The sequence below is a fragment of the Hemitrygon akajei genome, chromosome 4 (assembly GCF_048418815.1).
Source record: "Hemitrygon akajei chromosome 4, sHemAka1.3, whole genome shotgun sequence".
NCBI lineage: Eukaryota > Metazoa > Chordata > Chondrichthyes > Myliobatiformes > Dasyatidae > Hemitrygon > Hemitrygon akajei.
This window is the reverse complement of record NC_133127.1, coordinates 9,427,591-9,446,959: the sequence shown is the minus strand read 5'-3', so window position 1 is coordinate 9,446,959 and position 19,369 is coordinate 9,427,591. Positions and strand designations below refer to the sequence as shown.

General features: G+C 45.0%; 1 protein-coding gene across 1 annotated transcript in view; it reads right to left on the bottom strand.

Annotated features, from left to right (window-relative positions):
- The window catches only part of LOC140726118 (dysferlin-like), a 388,334-nt gene that overhangs the window by 280,605 nt on the left and 88,360 nt on the right, over positions 1 to 19,369 (bottom strand). Inside the window, 1 exon segment of the mRNA XM_073042070.1 lies at positions 1,243 to 1,436. Coding sequence (XP_072898171.1) covers positions 1,243 to 1,436 — 194 coding nt within the window.

The following is a 19,369-nucleotide window of genomic DNA, read 5'->3' as shown; positions in this document are numbered from 1 at the left end:
GAAACTGCTTCTCTGTCTCTGGATGGTGCTATGTAGAGGATGTTCAGAGTTATCCATAATTGACCGTAGCCTACTCAGCGCCCTTCGCTCAGCTACCGATGTTAAACTCTCCAGTACTTTGCCCACGACAGAGCCCGCCTTCCTTACCAGCTTATTAAGACGTGAGGCGTCCCTCTTCTTAATGCTTCCTCCCCAACACGCCACCACAAAGAAGAGGGCGCTCTCCACAACTGACCTATAGAACATCTTCAGCATCTCACCACAGACATTGAATGACGCCAACCTTCTTAGGAAGTACAGTCGCCTTATTATTGACTATGCCCACAAGAAAATGAATCTCAGGGTTGTTAAAGTGACATCAATGTACTTTAATCATAGAATTACTTTCAACTTTGAGTTAGGGGTCAGTTTAGGGTTTAGGGACAAGGATGATGGGGGAGATCAGGGGCAGTAAATGAAGACTCTGGGCAGAGTTTGTCCAGATTGAAGCATTCTGCAGGCAAATATCCCAGAGGTCGTATTGGCAGGCACTGAGAGCAGTGACCTCTAAGTGACCCCTCCCCCTCCCACACTGGGTTCAGAGGTCGTCCTGAATCCAGAAGTTGAGGCCCAAAGGTCAAACCTGGTGAAGTTCAGAGGGCAAAGCCGAAGGTGTAGGTCAAGAGCATGGAGGATCCGGTGTCAGAAGTCTGAAGGTCGAAGACCAGAGATAAAAAGACCAAAGGAGTCACAAGGACCTGAAGGAGTCATGAGGGCCAGCGGTCGAGGCCCAAAGGTCAAACCTGGTGAAGTTCAGAGGGCAAAGCCGAAGGTGTAGGTCATGAGGGGCAGCGGTCGAGGCCCAAAGGTTAAACAGATGATTGGCGAGTCCTGGGCAAAGTACAAATTTGGAGGCCAATGTTTGAGAGTCTGTGAACCCAGAGACCAGAGGCCTGAAGGTGGTCTGTCCTGAGTTTGGAGGCCCGGCTGTGTGTGTGTGTGAGTGGGTGGGTGGATGGTAGGGTGGGAAAGGGTTTTTTTTTGCTGTTGTGTTGTTCTACCAAGCAGAGTAGACATGCTATGTTGGTGCTGGAATAAGAGGTAACACTGTGGGCTGCCCCTCAGCATGCCTACGGGTGTGTTGGTTGTCAATGGAAACGGTGCATTTCACTTAATGTTTCACTGTACACAAATAAGTGTGAAATCTGAGCATCCTCATCTCCTACCCAGCAGGTAAATTGGGCAGCAGCCAACACAACTGACCTGGATATCCTGGGGCTTGTTCGGAAGCAGTTGTTTGCTTACTCGTTTCCTTTTCTTCACCCCGTGGACCACACTGGTTGGCGGTTTCTTTGGCAAGCTGGGAGGCTCAACACCCGGGGTCCCCAGTGAGGGTTCGACTTCATCGCCCGTGGCCAGAGGATCTTCAGTTTCCTCGTCTCCCTCGCCAGCAGTGTCTGCAGAGAGACACATGAGGAAGTTAAGCCTAGAAGGTGCTGTATGCAATGCACTTGAGTTGGTCATATAGGAAATGTATCATTCTGGAGAGACTAGTTTATTATTGTCTCACAGCGAAAGGCTTGTCTGGTATACTGTCCATACAGATCAGGTCATTACACAGTGTACTGAGGAAGAACAAGATAAAATAGTAACAGAATGCAGAATAAAGTGCTAGAGTGGCAGCTGCAGATGGAGTGGAGATGGAAATGGATTACGGTGCAGAGGGCCAGAGAGGTGCAGGCATTACCAAGGCAGAGAGGGTGGAGGGAATTACGAGGGTCTAGCACAAGGTTGGGGCAGAAGAGCCTCCTATGCTGCAACAGTTCTCTGATTCAATGAAATGAGCTCTGTCATAGGTGAAGTCCTCTGTGTGTGTCGTGGAGGGAGAGCAGGGAACAGACAAGGTAAACACTGTGACAGCGCCAGCGACCTGGGTCCAATTTTGTTGCTGTCTATAAGGAGCTTTTCACTCGTCCCATGACCACGCGGGTTTCAGAGAAACATGGAAACATATGGTCTGATCGGCCTAAATCTGCTTCTATGTCTTATGTCCTCTTTGCAAAGGGCATGATGATGTAGACTGGGCAGCATGGCGGTAAGCAAAACAAAGGGCATTCAGAATAGAATAGAGAGGCGCAATATGATTAGGAATAGTCAGCATGGCTTTGTCAAGGGCAGGTCGTGCCTTACGAGCCTGGTTGAATTTTTTGAGGATGTGACTAAACACATTGATGAAGGAAGAGATGTGGATTTCAGGAAGGCATTTGATAAGGTACCCCACGCAAGGCTTATTGAGAAAGTAAGGAGGCATGGGATCCAAGGGGACATTGCTTTGTGGATCCAGAACTGGCTTGCCCACAGAAGGCAAAGGGTGGTTGTAGACGGGTCATATTCTGCATGGAGGTCAGTAACCAGTGGAGTGCCTCGGGGATCTGTTCTGGGACCCTTACTCTTCGTGATTTTTATAAATTACTTGGATGAGCAAGTGGAGGGATGGGCTAGCAAGTTTGCTGATGACACAAAGGTTGGAAATGTTGTGGAGAGTGTGGAGGGCTGTCAGAGGTTACAGTGGGACATTGATAGAACGCAAAACTGGGCTGAGAAGTGGCAGATGGAGTTCAACCCAGATAAGTGTGAGGTGGTTCATTTTGGTAGGTTAAATATGATGGCAGAATACAGTATTAATGGTAAGACTCTTGGCAGTGTGGAGGATCAGAGGGATCTTGGGGTTCAAGTCCATAGGACGCTCAAAGCAGCTGCACAGATTGGCTCTGTGGTTAAGAAGACATATGGTGTATTGGCCTTCATTAATTGTGGAATTGATTTTAGGAGCCAAGAGGTAATGTTGCAGCTATATAAGACCCTGGTCAGACCCCACTTGGAGTACTGTGCACAGTTCTGGTCGCCTCACTACAGGAAGGATGTGGAAACCATAGACAGGGTGCAGAGGAGATTTACAAGGCTGTTGCCTGGATTGGAAAGCATGTCTTATGAGAATAGGTTGAGTGGACTAAACCTTTTCTCCTTGGAGAGACGGAGGATGAGAGGTGACCTGATAGAGGTGTGTAAGATGATGAGAGACATTGATCATGTGGATAGTCAGAGGCTTTTTCCCAGGGCTGAAATGTTTGCCACAAGAGGACACAGGTTTAAGGTGCTGGGGAATAGGTACAGAGGAGATGTCAGGGGTAAGTTTTTTACTCAGAGAGTGGTGAGTGTGTGGAATGGGCTATCGGCAATGGTGGTGGCGGCGGAAATGATAGGGTCTTTTAAGGGGCTTTTGGATAGGTACATGGAGCTTAGAAAAATAGAGAGTTATGGGTAAGCCTTGTAATTTCTAAGGTAGAGACATGTTCGGCACAGCTTTGTGGGCCGAAGGGCTTGTATTGTGCTGTAGGTTTTCTATGTTTCTATGAGTCTGTTCTGCCATTCCATCATGGCTGATTTATTATCCCTCTCAACCCCATTTTCCTGTCTTCTCCTCATAACCTTTGACACCCTTACCTATCAACCTCACTTTAAATATACTCAATGTTTTGACCTGTACAGGGATCTATGACAATAAATTCCACAGATTTACCACCCCCAGGATAAAGAAATTCCATGGATGAATTTCTCAATGAATTCCACAGATTCACCTCATTTTTCTACCTGTACCTGACCCTGTGACCCTATGATCTATACCACACACAAAGTGCTGGAGGAACTCAGCAGGTCAGGCAGCCTCTATGGAGGGGAATATAAGCGGACTGACTCTTCCTTCCCATAGAGGCTAGCTGACTGGCTGAGCTCCTTGGGCATCCTGTGTACACGTTGCTCAGGATTTCCGGCATCTGCAGAATCTCGAGTGTTTACCACATTCTGTTTTGTTTTCACTACTTCAATATATGAAATGATCTGTCTGGATGGTATGCAAACAAGATCTTATCTCGGTACATGTGACCACAATAATCTAATTACTAGTGACTGAATTCACTAATCTGATTTGCCCACACTAAAACCATATCCTCCTCTGCTTTGCCTGTTCCAATGGCTGTCTAAAAGTATGTTAAATGCAGTGAATGTTTTTGATTCCACCATCACCTCCGGCAGGGCACTGCAGACACCAATCATTCTCTGTGCAGAAAAAGCTTACCTCTTAAATCCCCTTTAAATCTCCTTCCTCTTGCCCAAACCTTTCTCTTTTATATTAAGTAAACTTGTATACCATAATCTATGTTCAGTGTGTTGCCTGTACCTAGGTTCCTTTGATGTCGCTGCAGGCAAGTTTTTCATTAAAGATCAAAGATTAGCTTTTTTTGGCACTTGTACATCAAATTTCAAAATTCCAACTACAATTATTGTACATGTTATACAACCTTGAGATTCATCTCTTTACAGGCAGCCACAAAACTAAGAAACCCAAAAGAACCCATAAAAACACACAACAGGTGTGTTAAATCCAGCCGCAGGATTGCCTCAGTAATATGCACGTGAATAAACTGCACTTGATTGCCCCCTTTCACCCCAGTCCTGATGAAAGGTCTCAGCCTCAAACATCCCTTCCATGGATGCCACCTGAGCGACCGAGTTCCTGCAGCATTTTGTGTCTGTTATTCTGGATTCAGGCTGAATCTCTTTTATTTGTTGTTGACCAGAAGAAACTACAATCTACAATTAGTGGATTTGATGAATCAAGGACAGGGGAAGCAGACAAACCAGTTGTCTCTGTTTTGCCCCGTTTTGTGGACTCTGAACTGATTCCTGCTCTGGGATAATCTAATCAGAGCAACTGAATGTGGACACAAGGAACTTCAGGTGATGACCTGCTAAACCTGAGACCATTCTGAGATGAGTAACTACTTATTATGTAAAATGCCAGACCTACCAATGAAGAAATCTGTAATCTCATTAGACTCTGTCTGGGTCACCTCATTTAACTGGTTTAGACCAGTCAGAGTTGAAAGACACAAATGCACAAGGTTGGCGTGGGCAGAACCTTGAAACAATGTTGGTTGTAGCCCTGTATAAGTAAGGTTACAGTAAGAAAATGACCCAGGTAGGTCAGGTGACCTTGAGCCAGTGGGATGGAAATCCACCAGTCCAACTGACGAAGGAAACTGTAAGAGTCAGGAGCTCCAAACACACAGGGGCAATAACTCTCCTCCAACCATCGTGGGTAAGGAGGACCCCACGGACACATGGAGATCAGGACCACAAGGAACGGCCAGCATAGACTCCTTTCCTGGGTATTACCTTTTCTCCTCATTGACTGCTCATGGAGAGTCAGGAATTCAAGTGGGGTGCACACAGGTAGTCAGTTTGTGAACCCATGAGCTTTTTAGTTGAGACAATAAGTTACTTGTTGGTAAATACAAACTCTCTTTGCCTCACTGATTATTATTACAGGGGGGGTGATCCTTGAAACGTTGTGTACCTGATTGGTCCTGTATTTCACCGTACATGTGCATATCACAATAAACTCGACACAACTTGACTTGACCCTTTTGTTGTTGATGCCCCTAGCTCATCAGAAAGATCAGCTTGGGCGTGATGGGTTGAAGACTGACCCTATGGTACTCAAAACAACCGACTGAAACCCTAACCACTAATTACTATTCACTATTCTTTGCGAGGCTTTGTTTGGTTCTTGAAGGTAAGGGTTAAGAAATGTGAATGGTTTCTGTGGGACTGCCTTTAATCCCATTGGAATGTGCCATAAATTCCTTTCCTATTTCTCTTGGCTCAGCAACTTGTACAAGGCTTCATGGAAATAAACAAATCTTACAGGGAGCAGGAGGTTAGTGTCTGTCTTGCTCCATTAAGAAGGAGCTGAGAAAGATTAGCTCAATCCGCCACAGAAACTAAGGAACAGAAGTTAATATTTACTAGAATTATTAACTAGAATGTTACCTGGATTTTAGCACCCAAGTTACAGGGAAAGGTTTAACAAGTTAGGTCTTTATTCTTTGGAGCGTAGAACATTGAGGGGGGACTTGATAGAGGTATTTAAAATTATGAGGGGGATAGATAGAGTTGATGTGGATAGGTTTTTTCCATTGAGAGTAGGGGAGATTCATACAAGAGGATATGAGTTGAGAGTTAGGGGGCAAAAGTTTAAGGGTAACACGAGGGGGAATTTCTTTACTCAGAGAGTGGTAGCTGTGTGGAACGAGCTTCCAGTAGAAGTGGTAGAGGCAGATTCAGTATTGTCATTTAAAGTAAAATTGGATAGGTATATGGACAGGAAAGGAATGGAGGGTTATGGGCTGAGTGCAGGTCGGTGGGACTAGGTGAGAGAAAGCGTTTGGCACGGACTAGAAGGGCCGAGATGGCCTGTTTCTGTGCTGTAATTGTTATATGGTTAATATTTAGCAAGTTATTACCTGCTCTGAATTCTGCCCTGCAATTTGTCCTTGGTTGGAACTACAAGACCTGTAAGCAAACTAAAGGTACTACAAAGTTCAAAGGTCATTTGTTATTAAAGTATGTATACTTTACACAACCTTGAGGTCCGTCTGCTCCGGACAGCCACTGAACCCACTAAAACAATAGAAGACCGGCCAACATCCAACGTGCGGAGAGAAAAGAAACACAAATCGTGCAAACAATACAAGTAAGCAAATAGCATTCAGGACTGAAGTTTACAAAAGTGAGTCCACAGCTGATTCAGAAGCCCGTTAGTTGCAGGCATGAGTAAACTTCGCCGGGCAGAGAGCTGAAATTCAGTGTAGAGATGAGTAAACCTTACGGAGCAGAGAGCTGAAACGATTCATCCCTCGGCTCTGGCCCCAAGCTATGGAGATTAACCTTGATATGTTGAATTCTCGACTTCCTGACTAACAAACCACCATCAGTTAGGATAGGCAAAAACACTTCATCTTCTCAGTATTATTTATTAACTTTATTTTCAGTTTGCAGAGATTGTCTTCTTTTGCACATTGGCTGTTTGTCAGTCTTTGTGTGTACTTTTTCATTGATTCTGTTGTATTTCTTTGTTCTAGAGTGAATGTCTGCAGGAAAATGAATCTCAAGGTAGTAGTACATGCTGACATATACTAACCAAACTGTTCCCACAACCTATGGATTCACTTTCAAAGACATTTCATCTCATGTTCTCGATATTTATTGACTTTTTTTCTTTTGTACTTGTATTTGATGCAAATTTTCGTTGGATGCAGTTTTTCATTGATTCTATTGTGCTTCTTGGATTTGCTGAGAATGCCCACAAGTAAATGAATCTCAGGACATATATGTATTTTGATAATAAGTTTACTTTAAACTTCTAACTTATACATACTTTGATAATGAATTTACTTTGAACTACAACCACATTGATGCTCCACAAGGTTATGTCATCAGTCCCCCTCTCCACTCCCTGTACACTCATTGCTGTATGGACAGATTCTGCTCTAACCCCATCTACAAATTCAAATAGTGTACTGTGTGGTTGAGAGAGTTAAGAGCTTCAAATTCCTAGGTCTGAATATCACCAGTGGTGGAAAATGGAATTCCTTAACAGAGAACGCCTATGCATGACTTTGTTTAACGTGGGGAGGCTGATGAACAGGCAGCTACCACATGGTCCTTGACAGATCTGAGTCTGGGTCACATGGAATGGAATTCAAGATATCTGGGGACTCTTCACTGCTGCAGCCTTCCTCCACCTTCACTGCCAATGTGATGTGTTATCATCTTCTTCCAGCTCCACCAATCAGGTCTTAGTTAGATCCCTCTTTGTCTGGAACCACCCTCTTGACCTTATCACCATGGGTGACCCTACCAGGAACGAAGCACAGATGGCTGAACTTCAGACGTCATCGCTCATAGGATCTCAGGATCTCACGCCTCTCCACCACTACAAGGTGGCGATCCTCAGAGAAGATATTACCGGTTGCCTATCTTGGTCAAACCATATTGAAATCACAGCCAAGAAAAGCTCTACCTCCTTAAGAAGCTAAAGAAATTTGTAATGACTCCATCAACTCTTACCGACTTTTATCGATACACTATAGAAAACAACAGAGAATTGTGGACTCACCTCAGCTTGTCACAGAAAGCAGCCTCCCCTCCATAGACTCTGTCTATACTTCTTGTTCCCTCAGTAAAGCAGCCAACATAATCAAAGACTCCACCACCCCAGACATTCTCTCTTCTCCCCTCCCCTTGCATTTTATCATTTACCTGCTCTGCACTCTCTCTGTAGCTGTTAAACTTTACTCTGCATTGTTATTGTTTGCCATGTTCTCTCTCAATGCACTGTGCACTGATCTGATCTGAATGAACAGTGTGCAAGGTGAGCGTTCGCCTGTATCTCTGTACATGTGACAATAATGAACCAATCCAAAAGGTGTTGCGTTTTTGGGAGGACAAGTTCAGGTGCAACTCTCGCAATGACAGTGGAGAGTGCAGAGAACAGAAGGGCCTTGGAGTACAAGTACATGGTTCCCTGAAAGTCATATTGCAGGATTTTTTTTAACTTTAGCAATCCCTAGCGGGGTGTAAGCCCTTCAGGCCCTTTGAGCCAGACCAGCCCAGCAACCCCACAACCCTAATTAACCCTAGCCTAATCACGGGACAATTTACAACGACCAATTCACCTACCGGGTATGACTTTGGACTGTGGGAGACACTGGCCACCCGGTGAAAACCCACGCTTTCCATGGGGAGGACGTACAGAGACTCCTTACAGAACAGTGCCAGGTTTGAACTCCAAACTCCGGCACACCCCAAGCCGCAAAGCCTAACACTAACTGAGGCAGCCCAGATAGACAGGATGGTGATTTTTGACACACTGGCCTTTATCAGTTAGGGCATTGAGAATAGAATAGAGTCATAGAAAAGTACAGCATAGAAACAGACCCTTCAGCCCATCCAGTCAATGCTGACCATGAATCTGCCTAGTCCCATCTACCTGCACTCAGACCATAGCCCTTTGTACACCTCCCATCCATGTATCCATCCAATTTTATCTTATATGTTGAAATTGACTCAAATCCAACACTTCCATTGGCAAACCATTCCACATTCTCACCACTCTCTGAGTGAAGAAGTTCTACCTCATGTTCCTCTCAAACATTTCACTTTTCACCCTTAACCCATGACCTCTAGTTGTAGTCTCACCGAACTTCAAGGGGGAGCAAAAAGCCAGGTTCCATTTGCTGTGAGCAATGTGTCTAGAGTGAGCAGTTTCAAGCTCCTGGGTGTCAAGATCTCTGAGGATCTGACCTGGCCCCAACATATTGATGTAGTTATAAAGGCAAGACAGCAGCTATACTTCATAAGGACTTCGAAGAGACTTAGCATGTCAACAAATACACTCAAAAACTTCTATAGATGTACCGTGGAGAGTATTCTGACAGGCTGCAACACTTTCTGGTATGTTTGTAGTGGGGGGGCTACTGCATAGGACCAAAAGAAGCTGCAGAGGGTCGTAAATCTAGTCAGCTCCATCTTGGGTACTAGCCTACAAAGTACTCAGGGCATCTTCAAGGAGTGGTGTCTCAGAAAGGCAGCATCCATTATTAAGGACCTCCAGCACCCAGGGCATGCCCTTTTCTCACTGTTACCATCAGGGAGGAGGTACAGGAGCCTGAAGGCACACACTCAGTGATTCAGGAACAGCTTCTTCCCCTCCATCATCTGATTCTTAAATGGACATTGAACCCATGGGCACTACCTCACTTTTTTTTAATATACAGTATTTCTGTTTTTTGCACATTTTAAATCTATTCAATATATGTATACTGCAGTTGATTTACTTGTTTATTTATTATTATTATTTTTTTTTTTATTTTCTCTGCTTGATTATGTATTGCATTGAACTGCTGCTGCTAAGTTAACAAATTTCTCGTCACTTGCTGGTGATAATAAATCTGATTCTGATGCGGGACCTTGTCAAAGGCCCTACTAAAGTCGGTGTAGACAACATCCACTGCCTTGCCTTCATCCACTTTCCTGGAGTAAGTTCCTCAAAGAACTCTATAAGATTGCTTAAAAACACACAAAGCCATGTTGACTATCTTAATCCGTCCATGTCTATCCAACTACATTTATCTGGTCCCTTAACTCCTTGAACACACTTTGCAGGACCTCATCATCCATCATGCCTATGTCATTGGTACTAGAATATATGAATCTATCTCTTTTAGATCAATGACCCCCCCTCCCTCTTAGCACTACGTATTGACCTGTTGTCAGCACTTGCACATTGCTCTTTCTCGCTGTAACGTGAATACACCAGTTAAAGCCATCTCCCACATGCCTGCTCTGATTGAATTGATAAATAGTTGTGCACAGACACTACAAATTGGTGACGATGGGATCATTAACAAAACGCCTACCAAACCTTATGCCACTCCACAGGTCCAGAGGCACTATCCTGAAAGATATGTACAGCCTGCTATTCAAAAGACTGAACCCTTAGAACTGTGAAGTTAGTTATGGACTGTTATTGTGAACGCATGTTTATTTGGAATATGGATTTATAAATTGGAAATTGAATGTTTTGTATATACTCTATACTGTTTTATGTTGCATTAACCTAAAGGGGGAGGAAGTGCAACGAATGGATCCATTTCTTTTCGAGCAATGATTCCCCCCACTTAGACTACATCCAAACACAAAATTAAGCAAATGCATAAAGTTACCAAGTTTAAAACAGAATCAGACAACATAGAGTCTGACAAAGGAGAGCTGTCATGTCTAGAACTGCATAGTATCACTGAGATAGATCATAATATAACATGGATTGCAATAAATGTGTCTGGTGTAAAACCATAAATGGAACTGGATACAGGGTCAGCTTTATCGATAATTTCAGAGGGTGACTACAACAGACTGTGTTTTAAAATACCATTAGAGAAGACCTCAGTGATGTTAAATTCCTACACAGGTGAAAAAGTGTCTCTCAAAGGCAAACTGAAAGTGAAGGTGACGTATGAAGGCCAAACACAGCAATCAGAGCTTTATCTATTGAAAAGTGACAGCCAGCATTTTTCAGAAGTGAATGGTTGAGAAAATTCCAAGTAGACTGGCACTCAGTCAAAGCTCTAGTGTGACATCAATAGGCAACGGCAGTCAAAGTGGTAGTGCTAACCAGAGCGTCACAGCTGCTCAATGCAAATGAGAAGGTGTTTGAGAAGGGGATTGGTAAACTCAAAGGCATGAAGGCCAGAATTAGACTCGATGAGACAGCAACCCCAAGATTTCATAAAGTGCATCCAGTGCCTTACACACTATGTCCTAAAGTGGATACTGAACTGCAGAGCTTGGAGGCATCTGTAATTCTCTCCAAGACTGAGTGAAGCGATTGGGCCATGCCCTTTGTCCCTGTGATCAGCAAAGGGAAGTCCAGAGCTGTTCACATATGTGGGGATTTCAAGGTGAGTATCAGGCCCGGTTCAGCACACTGTGTAGCATCCCCTGCCATGAATAGAAGACATTTTTGCATCCTTGGTAGTTGGGGAGAGGTCCTCAATGATTGACTTGTCACAAGCTATCTGCAAATGGAGACTGAGGAGTCAAGCTGACAATCAACACTCACTCGGGACTGTTCCAGTATAATCGTCTCACCTTTGGCGTTGCATCAGCTCCAGTAATTTGGCAAAGAGCAATGGACCAAGAGCTCCAAGATATCCCAGGAACACAATGTTACCTTGATGACATCATCGTGACTGGCAAGAATGATGAAGAGCACCTCCAGAACCTTGGTAAAGTGTTTACCAGGGTGAGTCTATGGTCTCCGCACAAAGAAAGAGGATTGTGAGTGTTTCAAGAATGAAATCTCATACAGTGGACACGTCATTGACAAGTATTGCTTATAGACAATAGACAATAGGTGCAGAAGTAGACCATTTGGCCCTTCGAGCCTGCACCGCCATTTTGAGATCATGGCTGATCATCTACTATCAATACCCTGTTCCTGCCTTGTCCCCATATCCCTTGATTCCCCTATCCATAAGATACCTATCTAGCTCCTTCTTGAAAGCATCCAGAGAATTGGCCTCCACTGCCTGCTGGGGCAGTGCATTCCACACCCCCACAAATCTCTGGGAGAAGAAGTTTTTCCTTACATAAGTCTTACATAAGACTTACATAAGTCACAAGAGAAGATTGAAGCAGTGCTTTAGGCACCCAAACTAGAAAATGTGTCACAACTCGGGTCATACTTGGGCCTTGTAAACTAGTACCACCTGTTCTCCTAAACATTGCTACAGTGCTGCATCCATTGAACGCTCTGTTACAGACAAGAGCAAAGTGGGAATGGTCAGAAAGATGTGAAAAAGCGTACAAGGAAACAAAAAGACTAATAACATCCGATGAACTGCTCACCCTTTATGACCCAGCCCTGCCCATCAGACTGGCATGCGATATGTCCCTTTGTGACATTGGAGCCGTTTTGTCACACAGATGGATCTGAACGGTCGATTCTGTTTGTTTCAAGGTCACTAACGAGCGCAGAACACAACTACACACAGATTGACCAAGACGCTTTTAGTCTAGTATGGGGATTAAGGAAGTTCCACCATCACCTCCACAGACAAAAGTTTACACGAGTGACAGATCACCAGGCCCTTGTGTCCATTTTCGATCCCAGGAAGGGATTCCAGTGATGACTGCTACTAGTTACAATGTTGGGCACTGTTCCTTGGAGCCCACTCTTATGACACAGAGTTCAAGAGCACCACACAACACAGCAACACTGATGGCTTGTCATGTTGTCCACCACTGGCAACTGAAGAAGAAAAGTCTTCATACTGTGACCCAGCAGAAGTGATCCACACAGCATTGGTGGACCAGTGCCGGTAACAAATTCTGAAATGCAAAGGGAAACAAGGAATGACCCAACATTGTCAAAAGTTTATGAAACCTCCATGCAAGAATGGTAACCCTGTTTCCGGAGTTCTCAGCAAGATGAGACCAACTGTCGGTATGTCAAAGAACGGTGATGTGTGGATCTCATGTTCTTCCCTCTAAACTGCACACCAGAATGTTAGAAAATCTGCATGAAGGAAATCTGGGGGCAGTCAAGGTGGAGAGTCTCTCCGTTATCTATCAGAACAGATAAACAGATTGCAGATTTGGCCATTATCTATTGGAATAGATAACAGATTGCAGCCTTGGCTAAAAGCTGTTCGGGATGCGAAAAAGTCCAAATACACTCTCACAGACACCGTTACACCCGTGGGAGTGGCCGTCATCACCATGGCAAACAGTACATTTTGACTTTGCTGGGCTGTTCATGGACTCCAGGTTTCTGATTGCTGTTGATGCTTATTCAAAGTGGCCGGAGGTTATACCAATGAAGTCAACCACCTCAGCAAAGACTGTCTTCACTTTGAGGACTATCCTCACCAGAAATGGTTTACCAGAACAAATTGTGAGTGACAATGGACCACAATACACATGAGAAGAATTCAGATTCTTTATGAAGAAAAATGTCATCAGACATTTCAAGACAGCTCCTCACCATCCAGCAATGAATGGGTTAGCTGAAAGGTTTATCCAAACCTTCAAGAAGTCCATTAAAGTGATGGACAAAGAGGACATTTCTCTACAGCACAAGGTGGACAACTTTCTTTTTGTGTACCGGAACTCTGTTCATGCGACAACAAATCAAACATCTGCAGTGCTGTTCATGAACAGGAATCTGAGATCTCGCATAGACCTCCTGAAACCAGATCTACGGAGGGAAGTGCAGAATGAATAGTTCAACCGGTTGCCAAGTAAAGCAGCAGGTTGGACAGGAAGTCCTATCGTGTGATTAACGAGAAGACAAGTGGACACCCGGTGGGATAGCTACAAGAACTGGACCACTGATGCACACAGCAGATGTCAGAGATCAGACACGGAGACATCATGTGGACCAGATACTGGATGCTCAACTGAAGAACACATAGTCATTTGCATCCGACAAGATGGACACGTTACAGTCACTGGACCTACCTCTCAGTGATGATCATGTCAGTGACAGCAATGTGACACTGGAACCCGAGAACACTGTCTTAGACAAGACACCTACCAAACCTGATGCCACTCCACAGGTCCAAGGGGGCTATCCTGAAAGAAAGAGCGCGCCACCCAAAAGACTGAACCTTTAGAACCGTGAAATTGGTTTTGGATTGTTATTGTGAAAGCATGTTTATTTGGAACATGGGATAATGAACGGTAGATTGAATGATTTGTACATGTGCAGTTTCATGTTGCATTAATCCAAAGGGGGAGGATCTATTTCTTTTAGATCAATGGTTCCCCTTAGCACTACGTATTGACCTGTTGTCGGTGCACGCTCTGTTTTCTACACATGTGCTTTGTTTTCTCTGTCTTGCTGCAATGTGAATACACCAGCTAAAGCCATCTCCCACATGCATGCTTTTACTTAACTTTAATTATGTAGTGTGCAGGCACACTACACATGACCTCTGGCTGTTCACCCTTCCACTTAAGAATGCTGTAAACTCAATGTGACATGTCCCTGACCCTGGCACCCAGGAGACAGCAAACTATCCAGGAATCTTGTTCTCATCCACAGAACCTCCTTTTTGTTCCCTAACCAAAGAATCTCCTATCACAACAGCTCACATCCTCTCCCTCTTTCCATTCTGAGTCACAGAGCAAGACTCAGTGCCAGGGACCCAACCACTGTAACTTTCCTCTGCTAGGTCATCAGCCCAACAGAGTTCAAAGTGATATACCTGTTGTTGAGGGGGATGGCCACAGGGGTACTCTGAAGTGGCAGCCTGTCTCTTTTCTCCTCCTAACAGTCACCTGTGACCTACAACCTGAGTTTTAACACCTCGCTGTATGTCCTGTCTATCAACCCTCAGCCTCTCCAATGATCTGGAATTTATCCTGTTCCAGCTTACACTCTTTAAAAAGGTCTGTTAGAGGCTGCTGATGGATGCACCTCGCAGTTACAATCATCGGGGACACAGGAGATCTCCCTGCCTTCACACATCCCACAAGAGGTGCAATCCACTATCCTGTCTGGCAATCTAGGAGGTTATGTTACAGTTGCTCAAGACACTGATGGATTATGGTGTTCAGTTCTGGTTGCTCTGCTATAGTCTTAGAGCAATATTCATCCTTACTCATCCATGCCAACCAAGGTGCCCGTGTAGGCCAGTCCCACTTTCCCACATTTGCCCCATATCCCTCTAAACCCTTCCCATGCATCTACCTGCGCAAATGCCTTTTAAACGTTGCCAATATACCTGCCTCAACTATACATGACCACCCTCTGTGTGAAGGAGTTCCCCCTAGATACCCTATTAACCTTTCCAGTCTTATCTTTAATTTAACTTATTTATTGAAATACAGCCCTATCTTGAACCTATGCTCTCTAAATATATTTCACCGGGGAAAATTTTGTGCACATTGACCCTATCTGCACCACTCAAGATTTTAAACACTTCTAAAGACCACCGTTCAGTTCCCTATGCTCCCATAAATAAAAACCTAGCATGCCCAATCTCTCCCTATAATCAGGCCCTCAAGTCCCAGCAACATCCTTGTAAATCTGCTTTGCACTCTTTCCAATATAGGGATGTCTTTCCTAAAGCTGTGGAACCAAAGGACCATGGACCATAAGACAAAGGAGAAGAATTAGGCCATTTGGCTCCTCGAGTCTGCTCCACCATTCTATCATGGCTGATCGCCTTTTTCTCCCCCTCCTCTCCACACCCCACTCCCCAACTATCTCCTCATAACCTTTGATGCCATGGCCAATCAAGAGCCTATCAATTTCTGCCTTAAATACACCCAATGACTTGGCCTCCACAGCTGCTTGTGGTAACAGATTCCACAAATTCACCACCCTCTTGCCAAAGAAATTTCTCCATGTCTCTGTTTAGTTGAACGTCCCTCTAACCTGAGGCTGTGCCCTCTTATCCTAGACTTCCCTGCCATGGGAAACATTTATGCTGTCTAGGCCTTTCAACATTTGAAAGGTTTCAGTGAGATCTCCCCTCATCCTTCTGAATTCCAGTGAGTTCAGACCCAGAGCCATCAAACGTTCCTCGTATGATAACCCTTTCATTCCCAGAATCATCCTTGTGAACCTCCTCTGAAACATCTCCAATGTCAGCACATCCTTTACTTAGATTAGGAACCCAAAACTGTTCACAATACTCAAGGTGAGGTCTCACCAGTGCCTTATAAGGTCTCAGCATCACAGCTCTGCTCCTATTTTAGAAATGAAATTAATGTTAACATTGAATTTGCCTTCCTCACCTCTGACTCACCTTAGGGTGTTCTGCATAAGGACTCCCAAGTCCCTTTGCAGCACATATTTTTGGATTTTCTCCCGGTTTAGAAAATAGTCTGCACATTTAGTTCTTCTACCAAAGTGCATGATCAACATTGCATTTCATTTGCCACTTTCTTGCCCATTCTCCTAATCCGCCTGTCTTCTTGCAGCCTACCTGTTTTTTGCAGTCTACCTGTTTCCTCAACACTACCTGCCCCTCCACCAATCTTCATATCATCTGCAAACTTGGCAATAAAGCTATCTATTTCATCATCTAAATCATTTATATACAGCATAAAAAGAAGCAGTGCCAATACTGACTCCTGTGGGACACCACTAGTCACTGGCAGCCAACCAGAAAAGGATCCTTTTATTCTCATTCGCTGCTTCCTACTAATCAGCCAATGCTCTAACCATAAGAACATAAGAAATAGGAGCAGGAGTAGGCCATCCAGCCCATCGAGCCTGCCCCGCCATTCAATAAGATCATGGCTGATCTGTCCGTAAACTCAGCTCCATCTACCTGCCTTTTCCCCGTAACCCTTCATTCCCTTACTATGTAAAAACCTATCTAACTGTATCTCAAATATATTTAGTGAAGAAGCCTCAACTGCTTCCCTGGGCAGAGAATTCCAATGATTCACCACTCTCTGGGAAAAACAGTTTCTCCTCATCTCAGTCCTAAATCTTCTCCCTTGAATCTTGAGGCAATGTCCCCTAGTTCTAGTCTCACCTACCAATGGAAACAACTTTCCTGTTTCTATCTTATCTAACCCTTTCAAAATTTTGTATGTTTCTATAAGATCCCCTCTCATTCTTCTGAACTCCAGAGAGTATAGTCCAAGGCGACTCAATCTCTCCTCATAGGTTAACCCCTTCATCCCTGGAATCAACCTGGTGAGCCTCCTCTGCACTGCCTCCAAAGCCAGTATATCCTTCCTCAAGTATGGAGACCAGAACTGCACACAGTACTCCCGGTGCAGCCTCACCAGTACCCTGTATAGTTGCAGCATGACCTCCCTGCTCTTGAATTCAATCCCTCTAGCAATGAAGGCCAACATTCCGTTTGCCTTCTATTATTCCTTCCAAAGTGGATGATCTCGCATTTACCAATGTTGTATTCCATCTACCAGACCTTGGCCCACCGTGCCAGTAACATTCCTGTAATACCGTGGGCTCTTAACTTGGTAAGCAGCCTCACGTGTGGCACCTTCACACATCAAACGCCTTCTGAAGATCCAAATATACAACATCCACTGCATCCCCTTTATCTATCCCACTTGTAATCTCCTCAAAGAACTCCAACAGGTTCGTCGGGCAATATTTTGGAAGAAGCAGATTTTAGATTCCAGACCTAACCAGTTCCCCTCTACCACCACTCTCCTCCGTCTAGCGGAATTAGTTCTTACTCTTAATAATTTCTCCTTTGGCTCCTCCCACTTCCTCCGAATCAAAGGTGTAGTCATGGGCACCCATGCCTATACTGGTATCTGTCCCCCACTTTTCCTTCGCTATATCAACAAATGCATTGGTGCTGCTTCCTGCATGCATGCTGACCTCGTTGACTTCATTAACTTTGCCCCCAACTTTCACCCTGCTCTCAAACTTACCTGTTCCATTTCTGACACCTCCATCCCCTTTCTTGATCTTTCTGTCTCCATCTCTGGAGACGGCTTATTTACTGATATCTACTATAAGCCTACAGACTCTCACAGCTACCTGGACTATTCCTCTTCCCACCCTGTCTCTTGCAAAAATGCTATCCCCTTCTCGCAATTCCTCCGTCTCCACCGCATCTGCTCTCAGGATGAGGCTTTTCATTCCAGGACGAAGGAGATGTCTTCCTTTTTTAAAGAAAGGGGTTTCCCTTCCTCCACCATTAACTCTGCTCTCAAACACATCTCTCCCATTTCACGCACATCTACTCTCACCCCATCCTCCCGCCACCCCACTCGGGATAGGGTTCCCCTTGTCCTTACCTACCACCCCACCAGCCTCCAGGTCCAACGTATAATTCTCCGTAACTTCCCCCACCTCCAACGGGATCCCACTACCAAGCACATCTTTCCCTTCCCCCCCCCCCCTCTGCTTTCCGCAGGGATCGCTCCCTACGCGACTCCCTTGTCCATTCGTTCCCCCCCCCCCATCCCTTCCCACCGATCTCCCTCCTGGCACTTACCCTTGTAAATGGAACAAGTGCTACACCTGCCCTTACACTTCCTCCCTCACCACCATTTAGGGCCCCAGACAGTCCTTCCAGGTGAGGCGACACTTCACCTGTGAGTCAGCTGGTGTGGTATACTGTGTCCGGTGCTCCCGGTGTGGCCTTTTATATATTGGTGAGACTGGGAGACCGTTTCGCTGAACACCTACCAGATAAAGCAGGATCTCCCAGTGGCCACACATTTTAATTCCACATCCCATTCCCATTCTGATATGTCTATCCATGGCCTCCTCTACTGTCAAAATGAATCCAAACTCAGGTTGGAGGAACAACACCTTATATACAGGCTGGGTAGCCTCCAACCTGATGGCATGAACATTGACTTCTCTAACTTCCGTTAATGCCCCTCCTCCTCTTCTTACCCCATTCCTGACATATTTAGTTGTTTGCCTGTTCTCCATCTCCCTCTGGTGATCCCCCCCCCCCTTTCTTTCTCCCGAGGCCTCCCGTCCCATGATCCTTTCCCTTCTCCATCTCTGTATCACTTTCGCCAATCACCTTTCCAGCTCTTAGCTTCATCCCACCCCCTCCGGTCTTCTCCTATCATTTCGCATTTCCCCCTCCCCCCACTACTTTCAAATCTCTTACTATCTTTCCTTTTGGTTAGTCCTGATGAAGGGTCTCGGCCCAAAACATCGACAGCACTTCTCACTATAGATGCTGCCTGGCCTGCTGTGTTCCACCAGCACTTTGTGTGTATTGTTTGAATTCCCAGCAACTGCAGATTTCCTCGTGTCTTCACCTGTGAGTCAGCTGGTGTGGTATACTGCATCTGGTGCTCCCGGTGTGGCCTTTTATATATTGGTGAGACCCAACACAGACTAGGAGACCGTTTCGTTGAACACCTACGCTCGGTCCGCCAGAGGAAGCAGGATCTCCCAGTGGCCACACATTTTAATTCCACGTCCCATTCCCATTCTGATATGATTATCCATGGC